The sequence below is a fragment of the Gymnoscopelus microlampas genome (genome assembly GCF_963454915.1).
Source record: "Gymnoscopelus microlampas genome assembly, chromosome: 12".
Classification (NCBI taxonomy): Eukaryota; Metazoa; Chordata; class Actinopteri; order Myctophiformes; family Myctophidae; genus Gymnoscopelus; species Gymnoscopelus microlampas.
This window is the reverse complement of record NC_139949.1, coordinates 17669452-17689498: the sequence shown is the minus strand read 5'-3', so window position 1 is coordinate 17689498 and position 20047 is coordinate 17669452. Positions and strand designations below refer to the sequence as shown.

Here is a 20047-nt window from a genome sequence, read left to right as displayed (position 1 = left end):
CTGCCATAGAATGGCCTGAGGATGCAAGGGCTCACCCTGAATTTCTTCAGGCGCCGAGGCGGTAGAGCTGTTGCTGAGCCTTTTTCACCACTTGCGTTGTGTGCGTGGACCATTTCAGATCCTCTGAGATGTGTATCCTCAGGAATTTGACCCGTTCCACCTCAACGCCGCTAATGTGAATTGGGACGTGTTCTCTCTTCAGCCTCCTGAAATCCACAATCAGCTCCTTGGTTTTGGTGACGTTGAGAGAGAGGTTATTCTTCTGACACCATCGTGTGAATCTTCTAACCTGTCTCTGTAGGCTGTCTCGTCGTCGCTGTTGTCTTGTCGTCGTTGTCGATCAAGCCCATCACCACAAGATCATCACAAGTTATTTTATGCAAGCGACACAGACACAATCGTATAGAGTAGAATTCTTAGGCTTAAAGTGCAAGAACACTTTGGTAGAAGTTTGGGTTGTGTAGTTACCTTGCCATGACGTAACTCCAAAGGTGGGTGCGAAATCCAAAACAGTTTCTCCATTGATTAGAAATTGATCATTCAAAATATGCTCCTCATTGACTTACATTGTATGGTGAAACAGCTCTAAAAGTTAGGAAAGGAAGTTTAAATTGTTATAAAAAAAAGAAAACAGCATCAGGTTTTGTGATGTTCTATATGGTCAGAATCAGCTTTATTTTAGTTCATGTATGGGCTAAAAGAGAGACTTTGAGAGCTGTTTCACTGTACTGTAAGTGGATGAAGAGCATATTTTGAATTATACATTTTTAATCAATGGAGCAACTGTTTTTGATTTCTCACCCACCTTTTGAGTTACATCATGGCAGGGTAACTACACAACCCAAACGTCTATCAAAGTGTTCCTGTGTTTTTTACCAGTGTTCTTTAAAACAATGTTAAAGGAGCACTTCACCCATTTCAACCTTAATTTCATAATTGGTCCTCACTACTGATCATAATAAGGTGGCACAATTTCCTTCTACACACTCTGGTCTCATTGGTGGGCTATACACAGTTCAGAAACCTGCCTACCAATGACATCATTGATGGGGATTCCAAGAAAATAGAAACTACAGCCTTTCTCTTCCTGGAAAGTACCTGTAAGCATGCTGAAATAGAAGCCATCAAAAAAGAAGAAAAAAAAACATTAATTACCAAAGATTTCTGAATTGTTAATTATTTGATGTTATTTTGATTTAAAAATGGGTGAAGTGGTCCTTTAAATTATGGTAGAGGTTTGGATTGTGTAGTTAACTGTGTAGTTACCTAAATATTAGGGGTTCTAAATGCTAATTTATGAATAACACTTTGTGTTGATTTAGCTTGTTTTAATTAGGAAGAACATCCAAGGTACTGTATGCATGTACAACCAAATCACTGTGTTTGTTGTGCGTCTATGAAACCACAATAGCAACTTTACCAATAATTGTAAGAGGTGGGTAAAAAAGCTGTGTTGGGTTTTGTAATTTTATACATTGGCAGAATTTGTTCACATTCATTTGTATACTAAATACTAAAAGTGTGACTTTGAGACTTGTGGAGACTATTTTGGATTTACAATTATTAACAACTATTGAAGATATCTTGCCAATATTTGGAGTTACATCATGGCAAGGCAACTACACAACCAAACCTCTACCAAAGTTTTATTGTGATTTAACTAAATTTTTGTTTATTTTTCAGTGGTCGAATGTCCTGACCCAACTGTTCTGGAGCAAGGCAGTGTCTACCCTCCTGAGGAGAAGTTCTATGTGAGTAATGAGACAACATATGAATGCTGGTCTGGGTACACACTCCGTGGCTCAGCTTCTCGAGTTTGCCAATTGAACGGCAAGTGGAGTGGAAAAACTCCTATATGCGGCCGTGATAGTAAGTACTAAACAGCCTGTGAATACTTAGTGAATACAAATATACTAACATAGTTACCAATACAAGTTGACAAAGAAATATGTCCGTCAAATATGTTTAATATTTTGTATTTTTTCAAGTATATACTATGTCATACAGTGTCTGTCTCTTTCTTTCTCTATCTCCTTCCCTCTCTCTGTATCTGTGTTTATAACAATTATTTTATCATAATAATACAAATTAAATGTGTGATATGATTTTACCTGGCAAGTCAGCATTGACTTTTAATCATCCTTCCTACAGCTGTTTTTTCATTTATTTATTTTGAAGCAAGGTTATAACCATTAGAGTCAAATATTTAAGATACATTTAAAACAAAAACTAAAAGGGTGTAATTTCAGGAAATTGAAGTGTGACGGAATGTGAGCTTGTAGATCAGCTATTTTATGGAAAAGAGAATTCATTTGTTACATTGTTGCACATGTAGCTGGAACCTTCTCTTTATTATGTAGCCTGGAAAATTGCTTATTATTGCTTAATATTGGTTATTTGTATTAGAATTATAGTAGTTATAATAATAACAAAACATATTATTATGCGTTATGAAGAAGCAACAGATAAATAGAAAGCCACAACAACAATAGATTATAACAGATTTACAGTGAAAATATGCTGTATGTTTCCACAGCGGACAGTACGTGTGCTGATCCTGGTGTACCAGCTGGATCCGTGAAGGATGGGCACATATATGACATTGATGACAGGGTGACATACAGCTGCAATAACAACTTAATTCTAGTGGGCTCGCGTGAACGAGTGTGTCAAGAAAATGGCCAATGGACTGGGCTGGAACCTGCTTGTTATTGTAAGTCTGTAAAATATCATATATAGTTAAAGGGGAAGTCCCCTGTTCAACCTATACAGCACTTGATGTTTACAGCTTTACAGCTAGATTATCTTCCAAATAGGACAAATATACACATATCTGCAAATTATAGAGGTTAAGACTTTAAGAAGATCTTATTGACATCTGACCATGGTCAGTGATTACTACATGCAATCATTCAAATTGAGTTGCCATACAAGAGGTGAAAAGCACTTCATGTCAAAATTGCTGTAGCAGTATCAATCCGGTTATATACTCAATCCAATTGAGTATATATCCAATCTAGAGTATTAAAACCTAACATAACGGAACCGAACATAACTCTTCATTAAATCTGTACAAATAAATAAATAAATGAATCATGGCTAATCCTATACCGTATGTGAACTTTGCTCCTGTTACAGACAAACATACATATGATACTGCACAGGAAGTCTCTGAAGCTTTTGGTACTTCAATCAAACAAAGCCTCACAGAACTACAACCTGGTAAGTGTTTAGAACCATTTTTCCTGCAACATGAATGTCATAACATGTCAATAACTCTTGTCCTCGTGTGTGTCTACTGTATGTTCGTAGCAGCCAGAGCTCCTAGATGTATTGGATTTGGATGAAACATCGCACATACTCAGTTGACCAGGGCCCCGGAATTTCTTTTACATTTTTTTTAAAGATTTTTTTTGGGGCTTTTATGCCTTTATTGATAGGACAGTAGGCTGACAGGAAATGGGGAGAGAGGGATGGGGAGTGACATGCAAAGCCGTCGGGATTAGGACTCGAACCCCCGACACACTGTTAGGCTACACTGAGCCTAGGTGCCTGGACCGCTACGCCAGCAATCCAGGCCGGGCCTCGGAACCTCTAATATTTCATGTTATACTGTACTAGTCCATAACCAGGCATGCTTGCCCCAACTACGTGCATAGCTTAAATTAAACAGCGCTTAATGGTCAATGGGACTGGGTCCAACCGTTCCGAGGTCGCCGGATTTGATCAGGTCCGTCGAGGTTGTTGTACAGAGCGTTCTTGTATTCAGTTCGCCAACCCACTGAGGAAAAAAATAAAATGCATCAGAGTTGACACATCTTTTCGCAAATGTGGGAAAAAAACAAACAAACAAAAAGAAAACTCTTGATCACTTTCCTGGGAAGACCAGCTTCCTCAAACCCTGCATGTCAGTGGTCAGTGCCCATGTAACATTTTAACAAGATTAATTGGTCAACCCACTAAAGATGAAAATGTATTGGAATGGATGAGAATGGACAGAGTCTTAATTGAGTACACAGATTTTTTTCAATAATCAGGGGCAGGGACAAAGCGCATCACATCACAACACGCTGTGAGCTTGTAGATATGCTATTTTCACTATATTTGAAATAGGGCGTAAGCTGTTTCTTCTTCAGATGTACAATTAAACAACACCTCTTTTGATGACAGGGGAAAAAGTCAGTGCATAAAAATTCCAAATCAATTATATGTCTGTGTTTTTCAGAGGACACGCAAGAGGGGAGAAAGATCAGGATACCAAAAAATGGGACACTCAACATCTACATCGCCATGGACGTTTCAGCAAGCATAAAAAAAGACGAGTTTGAACAAGCAAAAGCGGCAGTTTCCAAACTTATTACCAAGGTGAATAAACAGAATCAAATCATCGTTTTGCAGAGTTAGAGCATCAGAATTTGATAGAATGATTGTCAACTTTTTTTTTTCCCTAAAACTTTTATCCCACGATTTTGTAATCCATTTTTCACCCAGTGCCAATTGCCTAAGCTTGTAATCCTGGGCGCTACTCTCCCTCTGCCAGCCTGGGGAGAGCCCCGAACTGAGCTCATTCTTCCTTCAGATGCGCTGTCCCAAAACGTTATTCTGTACCTGCTCTACTCGTCACCCATTATGCCGACACCGTTATTTGCGCGTGGAGGCGTGCCCGTGGGCGCGTTGTTGCTATATCCCCCACATTGCTATTCTGCACACACACATGGGTACGGCTTTGGGAGGGGGCACAGCGGATTCTAAAAGCACCCGCAAAGGGCACACAGACACTGCAATGGCTTTGTGGAGACAGGAGGCAAAGCGCGCACCTCTCTCTACTAGGCTATTATTGTCAACAAATCTCTGTGATTCTAATTTTACTATAATCAGCAGAAGGAAGGGTGTCAATTCCTTGTGTCAATTGTATTTACATAAGATGATAATCTATTTAAAGAATACATTTTTTGCATCTGCAATGCAATGCTCCACTTTACACGTCAGTTTTATTCATTGATTATGCAGGAAATAATTAACTGATTACAAAAATATAAAATTCTCTCTAATCAGTAATATGTAGGTGATATTTATGTCTATCAAATGTGGTTTGACTGAAAGGCAAGCTTAGACTTAGAAACGAAACATCGGCCCCATGTTAAATCGCCTCAGTGCGGCCACAGAGCGCATGTTGGAACATGAGCCGTGTTGCCAGCCTTGGCGAGAAATAAGCAACCAGGTCTATGAAAACAAAAAGAAGCACATGAGCACTTCAAACTAGAGCTTTCATATCCCCTAAATATCAGTCAGTCATTTTTCTAAACAAGCTGCTATGTGCAGCCTTTCATCATAAAGTTTAAATATAAAAACATCAAAATTAAACAAATATGTTTAACTCAGCATCAGCTATATAGTCTCAGTTATCTTGGCATATACTTACATTTTTTATAAGATGATCGGATCATCTGTGATAGCACGTTTAGGAAACGTCTCATTTTCATTTTGTGCTGCTGTCTCGTTAAACCCAGCTGCGGGTGAATATTATATTATATATTATATATATTATATTATTATTATATTCCCCACGTAAACACTACCCCCCAAAATAACCATATTTTGAACTGGGGACCCCCCCATTTTGTTTGACTCGGTTCCACAGATAAATATTGTGAAAATAGCAGATCTAATGCCTGGCGTTGTGAGCTCTGTTGTGGTGGTCTCGACCCACAGGTTGAGAACCACTGCTTTGAAAGATCCAAGCGAGTTACATGTCTAGTATGTTGTTGACCACGTAATGTAATGTTTTTGGTTTAGTGTTGGTTTAGGCTACTCCGTGGCGCGCGCACGCCTCATGCGCCGCTCGATCGCGCCTCATTGTTTATGCTGCCTAAAACAACAGATCTGTAAGCTGTCGACACGCCATGACACAGCATGTTGATAGCTTGTCAACGTGCTGCATGGACATATATAGGTTTGAAGTGCTCATGTGGCCTATTATAGTCGCTTCGTTTGGGCTTGTTTTCATAGACCTGGTTGCTTATTTCTTGCAAATTCTGGCAACCACTCTGCAGCCGCACTGTGGGGATTTAACATGGAGCACACACACCGATGTTTGGCTTCTAAGCTCTGGACTTTGATTGCCTTTCAATAAAACCACATTTGATAGACATAAGTATCACCTACATATTACTGATTAGAGAGAATTTTATATTTTTGTAATCAGTTCATTATTTCCTGCGTAATTGATGAATAAAACTGACGTGTGTAAATAGGAGCATTGGAGCACACATTGGAGCACAAATTGTCTTCTTTAAATAGACTATCATCTTATATAAACACATTTGACACAAGGAATTGACACCCTCCCTTCTGCTGATTATAGTAAAAATAGAATCATGGTAATGGGTAGAAAATCGTGGGTAAAGGTTAACGGGTAGGGGTATAGCGTGCCACAGAATAAAGCCCTATATGTCACACGAGACGTTTAAAGATACATAGCCCTATTGACTTTCATTTTGATGATTTTGCAAAAGACTTTAGTATAATTACAGATGTTAATTCACATGTTCTGATGGATTCAATGTTGTCTAGCACAGATCTACAGTATTCTGTTTAACAAACAAATTATCTTTCATGTCTATGCAGGTTTCCTCTTTTTCCGTCACTCCCAATTATGAAATCCTCTTCTTCTCCTCTATCATTAAAGAGGTTGTCAACATAAATGATTTTTTTGGTGAGAAAAAGCCAACACTTGACGTTCGGGATGAAGTAGATAAATTTCAAATAGAAGAAGGTGAGTAAAGAACACATTTAACCAAATGGTTCAGAATGTTATTTTTTCACAAATGCCTGTTTCAAATGTTATAATACAACTTTGTCCTACATCTACCCCTTAAATTGTGTGTGTGTGTGTGTGTGTGTGTGTGTGTGTGTGTGTGTGTGTGTGTGTGTGTGTGTGTGTGTGTGTGTGTGTGTGTGTGTGTGTGTGTGTGTGTGTGTGTGTGTGCGTGCGTGCGTGCGTGCGTGCGTGCGTGCGTGCGTGCGTGCGTGCGTGTGTGTGTCACATATTTGTGTCTCAGGGTTAGATGATCTTGGGACAGACCTGAATGGGGCATTTACAACGATCAGGGAAAGGATGGCATGGATAAAGCAGAACACTAACGAAGGCTTTGTAGAGCATCGTCATGTCATCCTCCTCTTCTCTGATGGTAACTTGAGACTTTCTGACTTATATAAATACTATATTTAATTATCCACCACTTCTGATAAACATGGGTAATTACAATAACAAGCTGTTCTTGAGAGACAGCTCTCCCTGTCCTCTTTGGTAATTTTCTTTTTGCATGGATACAGATGGTTTTAACAGCCATTTAGCCAAAATGCAGTTAGAAGTGATTTTGCAATGGAAAATCAATCATGCAGTTGAAAGCATGGGTATGGATGAGGAGTGCCAAGGTGCCAAGCTCAAAGAGGGGGGCCCAGGTCCAACCACACCAGGGGCCTCTTTTCCGTGTGATTAATATGCCCGAATATATTCTTTCAAACTGTTGTTTGTGTCCTGAGTACATCCACACAGAACGCACGTTATGCGGTGATAAAGTGCCGTAATTGTTATTGAGAACAAGGTCGAAGCTGCATGAGGCATTAACTACAGTATGAATAGTTTTGATGAAAAATGCTTGTCTGTGATTTTCGGATTGTTTATTTTATTTGCCATGCCCCGGTGTGTAAAGACCTTTGAGCTTAGTTGGAGCAACAGTTTGACAACATCCTTGGTGGGGAAAACAAGGATGACCATGGTTAGCGCTTTACCTGAAATAAACCTTTCTATCACACAAGAAACAGTTGTTTGTCCATGGCAGCATACACCGATTCACAAAAATGTACTACCAGGGGTGTAGTGCTATTTATTTACAATCCTTGTTATTCAGCAAATCTGTTATTTTGCATCATCGTGACAGCTTGGTTTCTGTTCCTTGCAGGTGGATATAATGTGGGAGGTTCACCTAAAGCCACTGTGGCTAAAATAAAAAACATGGTCTACCACGACAAAGCTGGTGTACTTGACGAGGAAAAGAGAAAAGAATATCTTGGTGAGGTTCAATGTTTTGTTTTGTTTTTCATTTCATGCTTAACATTAAAGAAGTAAAATCTTATCTTAAAATTGCCTAATGGGTGGGCTGGTTGGTCGGTGGATCACCGCGGCCCTTGGCCCTTGGCCCCAGGGAATCCTGTCAAATGCAAATATAGCCCCTGTTAAATGCCATATATGGGTCAGTGACATAAACCAAAAGTATATTATATGGAGATTAGATTTTCAACATGCACTGATGTAAGACACAACAGAAACCGGGTCAAATGCATATACAGTATATAGGATATGGAGATTTTCAATATGCACCGATGTCAGACACAACAGAAACCATGTATTATTAGATGTGTCTTTTTTGATTCCCAAACAAATTATGATGATGATGAACAACACCGATTCACGCATGTGTCCCCTGGGTGCCTCTGATACTCCCATATATGGGCATATCGGTCGGATCTGTGGTGTGACTGTTTGTGCAACCCTGATGTCCCTATTTTGGGCAAGTTTTCACAATTTGTCAAAGATTTTCTTTTTCTTTTTAGAAATTCAGAAATAGCAAAAAATGCGCATTGTGATGCAACATGTTGTGAGCTATAAATCCTAGACATATACATATATACTGTCTGTCTGTCTGTCTGTCTGTCTGTCCGTCCTGATGGACATGGAGACTGTACTCTCTGGATCACACATGGATAAGGACAGCCTTCTCACCTGGCTATAGAAATACACACGCACACGCACATGCACATTACATGTACGCACATGCACATAGGTACTAGACTAGGCTGGTAGATCAGACCACATTAGGTGGACCACCTGTGTTTCCACAACATTAATGCAAGGCGTTACAGTGTAAAGCCTTGCATTCATGTTGTGGAAACACAACCGTAATGTTATGTTTAATTTAGGCAACTATCTTGTTTCTTGCAGACATTTATGTTTTCGCCATTGGAAAAGATATATTTGATGAAGACCTAATGCCTCTAACGGCACCTGAGGGGAGCCCTGAACAACATTACTTCAGGCTAGTGAATGTCGCCAACTTAAACCATACCTTTGACGACATTATTGGTGAGTGCTCTGCTATACTAACTAACTATCTATCTATCTATCTATCTATCTATCTACGCACGCACACACGCAATAATGTATACTTCATACTGCATATTGCATCTCCAATAAACTTCATACATTTAACGTGATTCTTGTTAATCAACTTTTCTCGAGTTAAACCTGATGTCCTTCTTGTGTTTGATTTATTTATTTCTCATGCAGATGAAAAAGAGGTTGTTGGTTTATGTGGTCTTTACCTTGACAAAGATAAATATGTGGACAAACAATGGGCAGCGTACAAGTATCCATGGAAAACGGAAATTGCTATTAAGGTAGTTTGCACTTTTACATTTTATAGTTTTTTGTTATATTTGTATTGTTGTACATAAGTTGCAGTTAGAGTTGTTCCGATACAGATACCAGTATCGGAAAAACTTTCCGATACTGCCGAAAATTCTGGTATCGGTATCGGCGAGTATGACATTGCGATACCACATAATGTATCACATTATGATATATCATTTACAGTGATAAATTATTTTGTATTTTGAATGCTTCAGTTGATGCTGCACTTCTCAAACGTTTTTAATTTCAAGGACCCCCATAACTCTGAGAGTGTACAAATGGAACCAAATGGACCCATAGGGTCCATTTGGTTCCATTTGTACACTCTCAGATATATAAGAGACATGTCTTCATACACCAGGCTACACAGTATATTAATTGTATGCACAGTGTATGTAATTGACATATCCTGTATGTTCTATTTAGACACGGAATTGCCTTGGTTCTCTGGTGAGCAGCAGATTTGTCTTGACTGCTGCACATTGCATCAAATTTGAGGATACAGCTGAAGATATCAGAGTTTACACCAGTGATGAACAGGGTATTGTAACATGTTTTCATTTTCCTTTATGCTTAATCTCTACATTCATACTGTGGATTGTATTTTATATTAATTTGTTTACCTCACTGCTGGTGGCTAATCGATTTCTTGCTAATGCAATTTTTTTCTTGATCTTGTCCCCTCACAGTTAGAGGTGTAAGCAAAATCTACCCTCATCCGGACTACGATATTAAAAAAAGAGAGAATGACGGTGTGTTAGAATTCTATGACCATGATGTGGCTCTCCTTCAACTGACAAAAAAAGTTATTTTTTCCTCTCAAGTCAGGTAAGCATTTGCAACAGTTTTTATTTATTTTTTATTTGAATTACCAGCAAATTAAGATGTCAGTATATAGATTATATATAGATTATATATATATATATATATATATTTATATATATATATATATATATATATAGAGAGAGAGAGAGAGAGAGAGAGAGAGAGAGAGAGAGATTATTATATATATATATATATATATATATATATATATATATATATATATATATATATATATATATATATATATGCACATATATATGCACATGCATTACATGGTACTTTCATGTTTCAATGTTAACGGGTGCGAAATGTGACAAAACGTGAGATTATTTTTCCTACAAGAGAGTGATTATCAGGCCTCAAAGCAGTGTTGATTTTGTCGACTAAAACTATGACGAAAAATGTTCGTCAACTACCTTTTTTCACTCACGAAAACTAAATAAAAACTACGCCACAATTGTTTTGTTTTTTTTTGCCTGTGCTATTGTAATGATTTATTTATTGACAATACACAGTGTATACATATCAATATCATATTTCTTTTTTTTTCTTTTTTTGTAAACAAGACAGAAATAAAAAGGACAAAGAATAAAGGAAAAGACATGATACACAAAAACACAAAAGAAAAAGGACAAAAAATACAAAAACAGTCCTCCCAGACCCTCCCCCCACCCCTTTCCCAGAATGGTACACTACTCAACCCTCAACAGTCTCTTATTTTCCTCTTTTCACAACACCTTTCAGACAATATCAAATACAATAAGACAAAAACAAAAAGCCAGAGGAGAAAGAAAAATCAAGAATCAGGAGATAATGATGGAAGAACATCAAGGAAATTACCCCAGATTTTCTGATATATTGCAGGATTTCTTCTTACATTATAATAATAACTTTTCTGGTGTGCAATAAGATGAAAGTTCATTTAGCCAATGTCTCTGTGAAGGCGAATTTTCAGATTTCCAATTAACTAGAATAACTTTCTTCGCGGCTGTACTGGCGAGTGATACAAAATATTTTTTATTAAAGTTTATATTAAGCAGACTGACGTCCCCCAGTAACCATATTCTTGGGTCATGTGAAACGTCAAATTCTACGACCTCCGAGACACTGGACAAGATGAACTTCCAATAATCATCTAAACATGGGCAGCTCCATAACATATGAACCAGGTTACCTTCTGATATTTTACATCTTTGGCACATAGCAGAAATATTCCCATCAATCTTGTGCAATCTGAGTGGGGTAAAGTAAGTTCTATGAAAAATGTTAAATTGCATCTGTCTATGTTTCGTAGAAATCAACACTCTCTGGGATCTCTCTAAGATGTTTTGCCAATCCGCGTCATCATAAGTGAATCCCAAGTCTGTCTCCCATTTATGTTTAAAAGTCATCGTATTATAGATCGGCAGATTTTTGTTTAGAATATTATAGATGGAGGATGTTAGACCTTTGGTAGAGGTAACAAGTGTACTGGTCATGTGATCTTCCAAAGGGGATCTATTTGGGATATTTGGAAAGTCTGTAGATTTTTCTTGAATCCAATGTCTAATTTGGAGATATTTAAAAAGGTCATGTCTAGGAAGGTTCAATTTGGACGATAATTGTTGAAAGTTTGACAATATGTCTTTATTATATAGATCCTCTACAGTTTACGCCACAATTGTAGATCGGCTATTTTCAGCATGCAACCAAGTGTAAAATCAGCCATTACGACGCTATCAAGGCACCGCCAAAATACATTTTAATCAACTGTAGATTTAGTCGACTATAATCTTATGATATTTAGTCAACTAAAACTAGATTAAAACTAAAACATTTCAGATTACTAAAATATGACTAAAACTAAATTGAATTTCATTCAAAAGACTATGACTAAAACTGAATCCAAATTTGCTGTCAAAATCAACTCAGCATCAAAGCGATCTGAAAATCTAGGCCTGAACATTATAGTATATACAAACAGTATAAACAGTATACACACACACACACACACAAACAAACACACACACACACACACACACACACACACACACACACACACACACACACACACACACACACACACACACACACACACACACACACACACACACACACACACACACACACACACACACACACACACACGGAACACGGAAATGACAGGCAGGCGGATGAGGACAAATATGGACATACCCGATACCAGCCCAAATGGGCATATACCAGGACGGAGGTGAAGGGGAGATAGAGACGGAGGAGGGAGAGAGTGAGAGAGAGACTATTTCACCCATGCAATAATCCAGCCAATGCTGGGCACCCGAACCAGAACACGCTGGTCAGGGCAATATCCCAGCTGAACAACCTATGGGACATTACATATTATATTATAGTTTCCTAATGTTTGTATCAGCCTCTCTATGTCATGATCTTTCCCAGGCCCATTTGCATACCATGCACTCAGACAACCAGTGATGCTCTGAAGCTGGTTGGCGTTTCCACCTGCAGGCAACAAGGTGATGTACAGTACATGTCACCCACCAAGACATCACAACACCATAATGTTACAATAACTTTATCGTTCATCAAGCACAAAGAGGCTGAGCTTCACAACACTTGTAGTGTTGGCTCTCTCAGAGAAGAAACTCAATTACATTAAACAACAACTCTTATAATTACCAACACATGTTTTATCTACAATTGTACCAGTGACCCAATGTCCACCCAGGGCCATCGATCAATACACTTTATCTGATCTGATCAAATCATTTGCATGCTATCCCATCTAGTGAACACTATATGCATTCTCTTAATACAGAGGAGCGATTGTTGAACAAAGAACTTGAAAGACTTGCCTTCCTGACCGTCAAGGGTGGTCTAGTGGAAAAAGATGTTTATGCCAAGCTTGGTGATAATGTGAGTTTTTGTGCCTATACTTTGCACATTATAGTACACAGTAAAATACCAGTGGACTCGTTAGGGTGCATTTTGTTCCATTTATACAGACTTCATAGTTAAATTAACACTTGAGGATTTGACTGTGTACGCTTTCATATAGCCTCACATGCCTTATAAATACTGTATATTGTACTCATACATGAGCATATGTGCACATGTGCTCATACACTATTGTACCTTTGTTGTTGTCCTGTTCTCCAATGCAGAGAGCTGATTGTATTAAACATGCAAAGGATGCTTATGGAGTAACTGCAGAGGATGTCACCCTTGCTGTGACTGATAACTTCATCTGCACTGGTGGCAAGACCCCTTATATAGATTACATAGCATGCCCAGGTACTGTATTATCCATTATTATACTCATTTCCAGACCATGTGCAAATGTGACAGCATATTGTGTGTATCGTTCACTTACCTATACTGTAGTTCAAGATTCTTCATATTTATTATTTCTGAATCAAGAAAACAGAAAATGTATGTAGGCTATGTGTATGTATCTGATGTATCTATGAATCTGTTGTCACAGGGGACTCTGGTGGTGCTGTGTTCAAGGAGTATGAGCGCCGCATAATACAGGTGAGCAACTGTTCATGTATATTAAAGTCATATCAGAAAATGTTGGGGTAGCGGGGGCAAAGTGGGATTGGACCATATACATGTATCAGTTTAAGTTTTTCTTTAAAGGTTTAACCACATTAATTAACTCTGACGTCAACATTTTGGGCATATAGTGAAAATAGATGATCTATCTATATATGATCTTGGATCATACATTGACAGTCAATGTAAAATCTGGCAAACATCTGAGAAACATCCCACTTTTATCTGAAATGATATCTGTTATATATATATATATATGTTAAAAGGGAAAGGAAAGAGAAAAAAAGAAAGGTTTGTAGTGTTTGATTGTTGCTTTAAGACCTGCACACTTAAAGGGAGACACGTTGAAAATATTTGTCAGGACTAGACAGTGCTCGCTGGCCTAGTCAATACGTAGCAGAGTAATTAAAGACAATTAAAGACAAAGCTCTGAATGCAAGCTGATGTGTGGGATGCAGTTACTAAATGTGTATGTGCTGTGAAAGGAAACCGATGCACAAAAAAAGTATTTGTTCATGAATTTAAGTGAACCCTTTTTAGTGCTTGTTGTGTAGGGACCAACATAACTAAAACATCAACAACTGCACCCTAAGACTAGGCCTATAGTCTTTTAACTGTCCATATGATTTTCTGTTGTACATATGTGTTGTGTTCTGTGCGCTGTTGGTCTCCCCTATTGGGGAAAATCTAGTGTTGAACTCATGATAAAGTTTGCACAGGTTGCAGCGGTCAGCTGGGGAGTATACGACATGTGTAGAACTGAGAATCTACCGAGGTCAAACCAAACCTCCAGAGATTTCCACATCAATCTTTTCAGAGTTGTCCCTTTTCTCAAAGGAATACTTGCTGACGAGGACCAGTTTGAGTATTCACCAATCAAGTTTTTAGATAACTAAATGTATTGACTGTTATGTGTGTTGCTTGTTGTGTTTATTTGGTTTTCTGTATTTGATTGGTTCACATCTTTTAAGGTCTTTCAGCATTTGGCTATGCTATAGGCATGCTAGTCTGATACACAATTGATTTCACCATCAGCAAACAATTAGTCTTTGTACTTGGTTATTACAGCAGTTGTTAATCATTGACAATGATGTAAAGTAAACAATAAAGAAATATGAATTAAACTCACAAGCCATGTTTTTTCTTTTCTTTTTTTAAGGGAGGCTGGCAAGTTTATTTCACTTTACTTTGATTCGATTTTTATTAGGGCCGAGCACTGCACTGGTGCGAAGCCCTATATTGAAATTGCAAAGATTATTCTTCTTCGCACAAATTCATCAGGTTTTTGACGGCCTAAACTTACTCAAAAAGTAGCGCAACTTTGCACACACATCACACGTGGCAAAAAAATACGTATTTTAATAGTCTAAAAAGGGGGCGTGGGCTAATGGCTTAATAGCACCCCCTACAAAATGTATAAAATGTAACCCTAACTCTAACCCTAACCCTAACCCTAATGTATAAAAATTGGTACATACCTGTATCATGTCCCGACTTACAAAAAAGTCTCTTGGAGCCATGACCTAAACCCAACAGGAAGTCAGACATTTTGAATTTATTGTGGCATTTTAGCGCATTTTACAGGTATGCCATTTTCATGGGTCGTTCTTTAACAAACTCCTCCTAGGATCCACCTCAAACTCGCTCAGCGTACACAAAAGACCCTAATGATGAAAAGTTATCAAAAGCGTGAGTTTTCGTGAAACGGACATTACATTACATTACAGTCATTTAGCAGACGCTTTTATCCAAAGTGACTTACAATAAGTGCATTCAACATAGTTTAGGGAACGAAACTACTAATCACCAGAAGTCTTACTGTAAGTGCATTTTCTGCAAAAACAAGCAACCAAGAGTATACCTAGCGCTAAGGTAAAAGTGCAATATATCAGTTACCTACTTTCTTAAACAGATGAGACAAAATAGCAAAATCAAATGAGCAAGAGCTAAAACAAATAAGTGTATCGACTAAACAAGATCCAATAAAACCATACAACAATAAAACAAGAGTTCGTACAACTAGTTAACAACAAGTAGGCCAGGCAAAGAGGAAGGGTAGTGTTTCCTGAAGAGGTGGGTTTTCAGCCTGCGGCGAAAGATCCTCAGTGGGAAGTTCATTCCACCACTGTGGGGCAGAACAGAAAAAAAGCCGTGACCGTGTAGATCGACCAGAAGGACCCTTGAGTGACGAGGCAATCAGTCACCCCGAGGTGGCAGACCGAAGTGGTTGGGCAGGGGTGTGACCATAGCGACGATCTACAAGGTCAAGTTTTTCTTTTTCTTTTCTGTAAGTATTGAACTGATTGTCGCAGCCACTTGTGAGTCGCCTCATTGGACTCTGTTTAAAGTCCTTTTCCTTCATTGGTGTTACATAACTCCACCTCTCTCCACCTCTCCGCCACCTCTTCTGATATTTGCCCCTAACGTGGACAGAGGTGCGAGGGCCCGGTCATCGCTGCTTCCAGCTTTAATTTTACTTTATTGTCCCCTTGGGGGGGAAAAATCCCATCCTAAGGAGCATCCACCATACAGTGCTCGGGGACCGACATCCAAATACAACACATCAAATGTCTGAATTAAATTTACAAGGGTTCTTCTTTGTTTTTTTTTTGTATTTGTTCTCCCCTCCCACTTATTCACTTCCTTGTTTGACTTCCTATGAACAGTTTATCATCATATCCTTTATTTAACCAGGTAAGTGTCACTGAGATTAAAGTTACTCTTTTCCAAAAGAGACCATGCAAGCAGAACAAAAAATAAACATAAACAATACAAACAGACACATACATCTATCATACTGTACACCACAACCAAGTGAACACAATTAGTTAAAATGCAGTTAAAATGCAATACAAGGTCAAGGACTAATATTTATGACAATCACAATATCCAGCAAGGAAAATGGAGCAAGAGGGTATTTCTTTCTTTCTTGTTTTTGTTATTTTTTTAGAACAGACTGCAAGAGCCATTGATGCTAGGAGGTGACTTCATATATTAATATCTCCCTCATATTGTGGGGCCAGAGTGGGGTTGGGGTATATTGTGGACACTCTGGGATTGGTGTGGGTGATGGGCAAATGCCCCTGGCCTGTATGCTGATCCTAGGCCATCCCAGTCTACTGTAGCTTGGGTCAGGGACCAGGTAAAGTTACTTGGAAGGCCCCTGTCCAGTCCTCTATGTGTGCCTACGCAATGCGGACCAGCAGTCTGGCATTGCGCCAACTTGGATCTTTCAACTCATTGCTCTGTATGTGTCTAATGTACAAGACATAAACATGCTTGCCAATGAAATTGAATCTGTTTTGAACATGACCACAAAAGGCATTGCTACATTAACGAGAGAGCATACTATTCGATTAATTACAGAATTGCAAGTGGTTCCCCAAATAATTGACAACTAAGATTTAATGTAACATGAATATAAAAAATGATGTCAAGATATTTTTTCTTTAAAACATAGTGATACCAATAAATAGGAACGTAAAGCACATTATGATAGTAACTGATGGTTAGTCCCATTTATCCAAGCTGGAAAACAAGAGATTGATTGATCATTAAAATAAACATGCGCTGAAAATTTGTGCGAATCGGCAGCCGTGTTAAGTTGTCAGATGCTTTTGATATTGGGCCATGATCCACAAAAGGTTGGGAACCGCTGTGGAGGAACACGCACCCTCTGAAAGTGGGTTGTCAATGCAGGAATGTGCCAAGAAGATGAGGACAGAAGCTTCCTCTGGATCACTGTAAGTATGGAAGGAAAATACACTAAATTGGCACTATGTAACGTTTTTTTTATGAATAAAATTTAATTTTGTCCAATCTGCATGTTAATCCTCCTATAATTCGACAAAGCTCTGTGTGGGTGGTGAGCGGGTGGTGAGCCCAAAATCTCTTCTGCCCGGTTCTCCTCAGTGGCTGGAGCAATTGATCTGAATTGCACAGCCATTGACCATTACCATGTGGACGGAACAGCAAAGCCCGTTTTTCACTTTCCCCAAATGTCAGCTGTTTATTAGCGTTTTTGTGTTTGCTGGCTCCCGGGTTGCCAAATTATGTGCGCATATCCCCCCACGGGTATGGTCTAGTACAATATAACTTATACAATTGGGGTGGTTGTATTTTGTCTCCCTGCTCTTCTATTGAGATATTTAGATCGCGTCAAAGGTCATATCTCACCTATACACAGGATCTGACACAAATTTTTACCTGATGGTCAAGATTCAATTTATCCCCTGAGCAAGCAGGCAGGCTCTATTAGCTCAATCGTCACAATTTCAGCACTTTCTCAGGTAACCAGGTTCAAATCCGGGGTAGAAGAGGAAAGTTACATACTGCAGCTTCAAGTTATAATGTGTGCAACATAACAAAATTGCCATTGAAAAATCCCAATTAAATATATATTTTTTTACAGTATTACTGTATTCTGCTACTGTATTCTCTTTTTTTTTTTGGTTGGTTGACAAGATAGGCTGATGATTTTTTTTATGATTTTAAATTGACCCTTCAGTTACCATGAAGCTAATCTCTCTGCCAGCACCACTGCCCTAAACATGTAGTGTTGTTGTTAGTAGGAATAAACACAGAATTAAGCACCCGGGAGGAAGTGCACTAAGAAAGAGGAGGAGCCAAACCGAGTTCCTGTTTCCACACAAAAAAAGAGGTGGTGCCCCCAGAGGCAAAAACAAAGGGGGAAATAACATTTTAACCGAATAGGTTCCCATATTGCAAAGAAGCGGCTTCTTTGACAATTATTTTTCTCTATCAGTGCAAACTACTGACAGCGTCAGCATCCATTTAAGGAGCAGCTCAATTCATCATTACTGGAACACAGAACTAAACAAAAGTAAACACAGGTTTGCTTGACGTTTGGGAAATGACGAGCTTGTTTGTACTTTGACTTGTTTTCTCAATAGTTCAGTTATGTTATCAGACATTCAACCTTGTGTTTACCCACAAAGAAAAACCCATAATTTGTCACAGAAAGAGACATTGTATCGTCCTGGTTGCCATAATATTCTCTTCACAGAAGTTAATGAATCTGTGATACACTGGCAGAAAATATTGATGTCCTCACTGTGGTCCCAGTCTGTTGTGCTGAACTCATCTCTCAACTCTTCCATCTCCTCTGACCTCCCTGGTGGTAGCTACTGTATTCATCTCCTTAGCATTGATGTACAGTTGAGCCAGGATTTTATTTCCTCTTGTTTTGTATAGGACACATACTGTGTGAAGTTCATCAGGGTTTTGGAAATGTTTACATGCGGTTGAAAAGCTGTATTGACCATGCAACAATGGAGGGGATGACGTCACACGTGCACATTGCATTTTGCGTTTGGTGGAATGAAAACAATAATTGCAATGGTCTATGAAAATGTTTTCGATCATGCATGGTAGCTATTGATCACCTTTTAGTTTACTCATAGTTAATAAGTGACAGAGCAGTAGGCCTTTTATTCACTCCCACTTGCACTGCCTCTTTGTATTAAATGGTTGTTTTTTTGCAGAACCATCTCATTTTCAAATTGTTCTCTCATTTTCAACATGGCCTTTTCCATTGACTGGTGTTGGCTTGCACTGGTATTATGTCTTCAGTTTATGGGTGAGCTTGTTTTCACTACAGATGCTGTAAATCTATTTTGTTATAAATTATTCAGCATATTGTATTACAGGTAGACATTGTTAAACTCTTGCAAAATATTAGATTAGGCCTATGCCAATATTTTACAGCTTGTTTTGTTTTGATATGATCAAGAATGATCAGGATCATACTCACAAGAAAAATAATAGTGTAAGACATTGGTTGTAATACTACAAGGGAAATATTTGCTAACATATCACAGTCTGAATATTTACTCCTTGCTAGTTTTGCATAGGACTTTTACTTTTTGTTAACACAGAAGTGTTTTAAAATGAATCTCGTTTTATTAAAAGTTTAATTTAACTTTTAATAAAACAGAGGCTTCCAGAGCATTGCAAATATCGTCGCTGTCGGGCGGGAACCAGCCAACTCCATTTTCAGATTTTTTTTTTCATAAATCAACGCTATTGAACACACGTCTGTGTAATAAAAAAAAAAAGAAATTGAACCAATGAAAAGTATTAAAAAGCGCTTCTGACAAAACCTCCCAACTCCATTGGATCCTCAAACTGTCAGTCAAACCACCCAACTCCACCCCCTCTCCTTTGGGTAGCACACAGACTCACAGCCACAGAGCT

General features: G+C 38.5%; 1 protein-coding gene across 1 annotated transcript; it reads left to right on the top strand.

Annotated features, from left to right (window-relative positions):
* Positions 1–128: 128 nt before the first annotated feature.
* Positions 129–14727, top strand: LOC311057240 (complement factor B-like; the record flags this gene model as incomplete). The annotated part of the gene is made up of 17 exons (XM_084074191.1): positions 129–175; positions 302–369; positions 1684–1869; positions 2537–2713; positions 3139–3222; positions 4226–4365; positions 6628–6775; positions 7062–7190; positions 7965–8075; positions 9350–9459; positions 9899–10013; positions 10162–10300; positions 12713–12789; positions 13092–13189; positions 13438–13567; positions 13758–13807; positions 14551–14727. 17 exons carry the CDS (start codon positions 129–131, stop codon positions 14725–14727), a joined length of 1986 nt encoding a protein of 661 aa, XP_083930317.1.
* Between the last annotated feature and the right edge of the window lie 5320 nt (positions 14728–20047).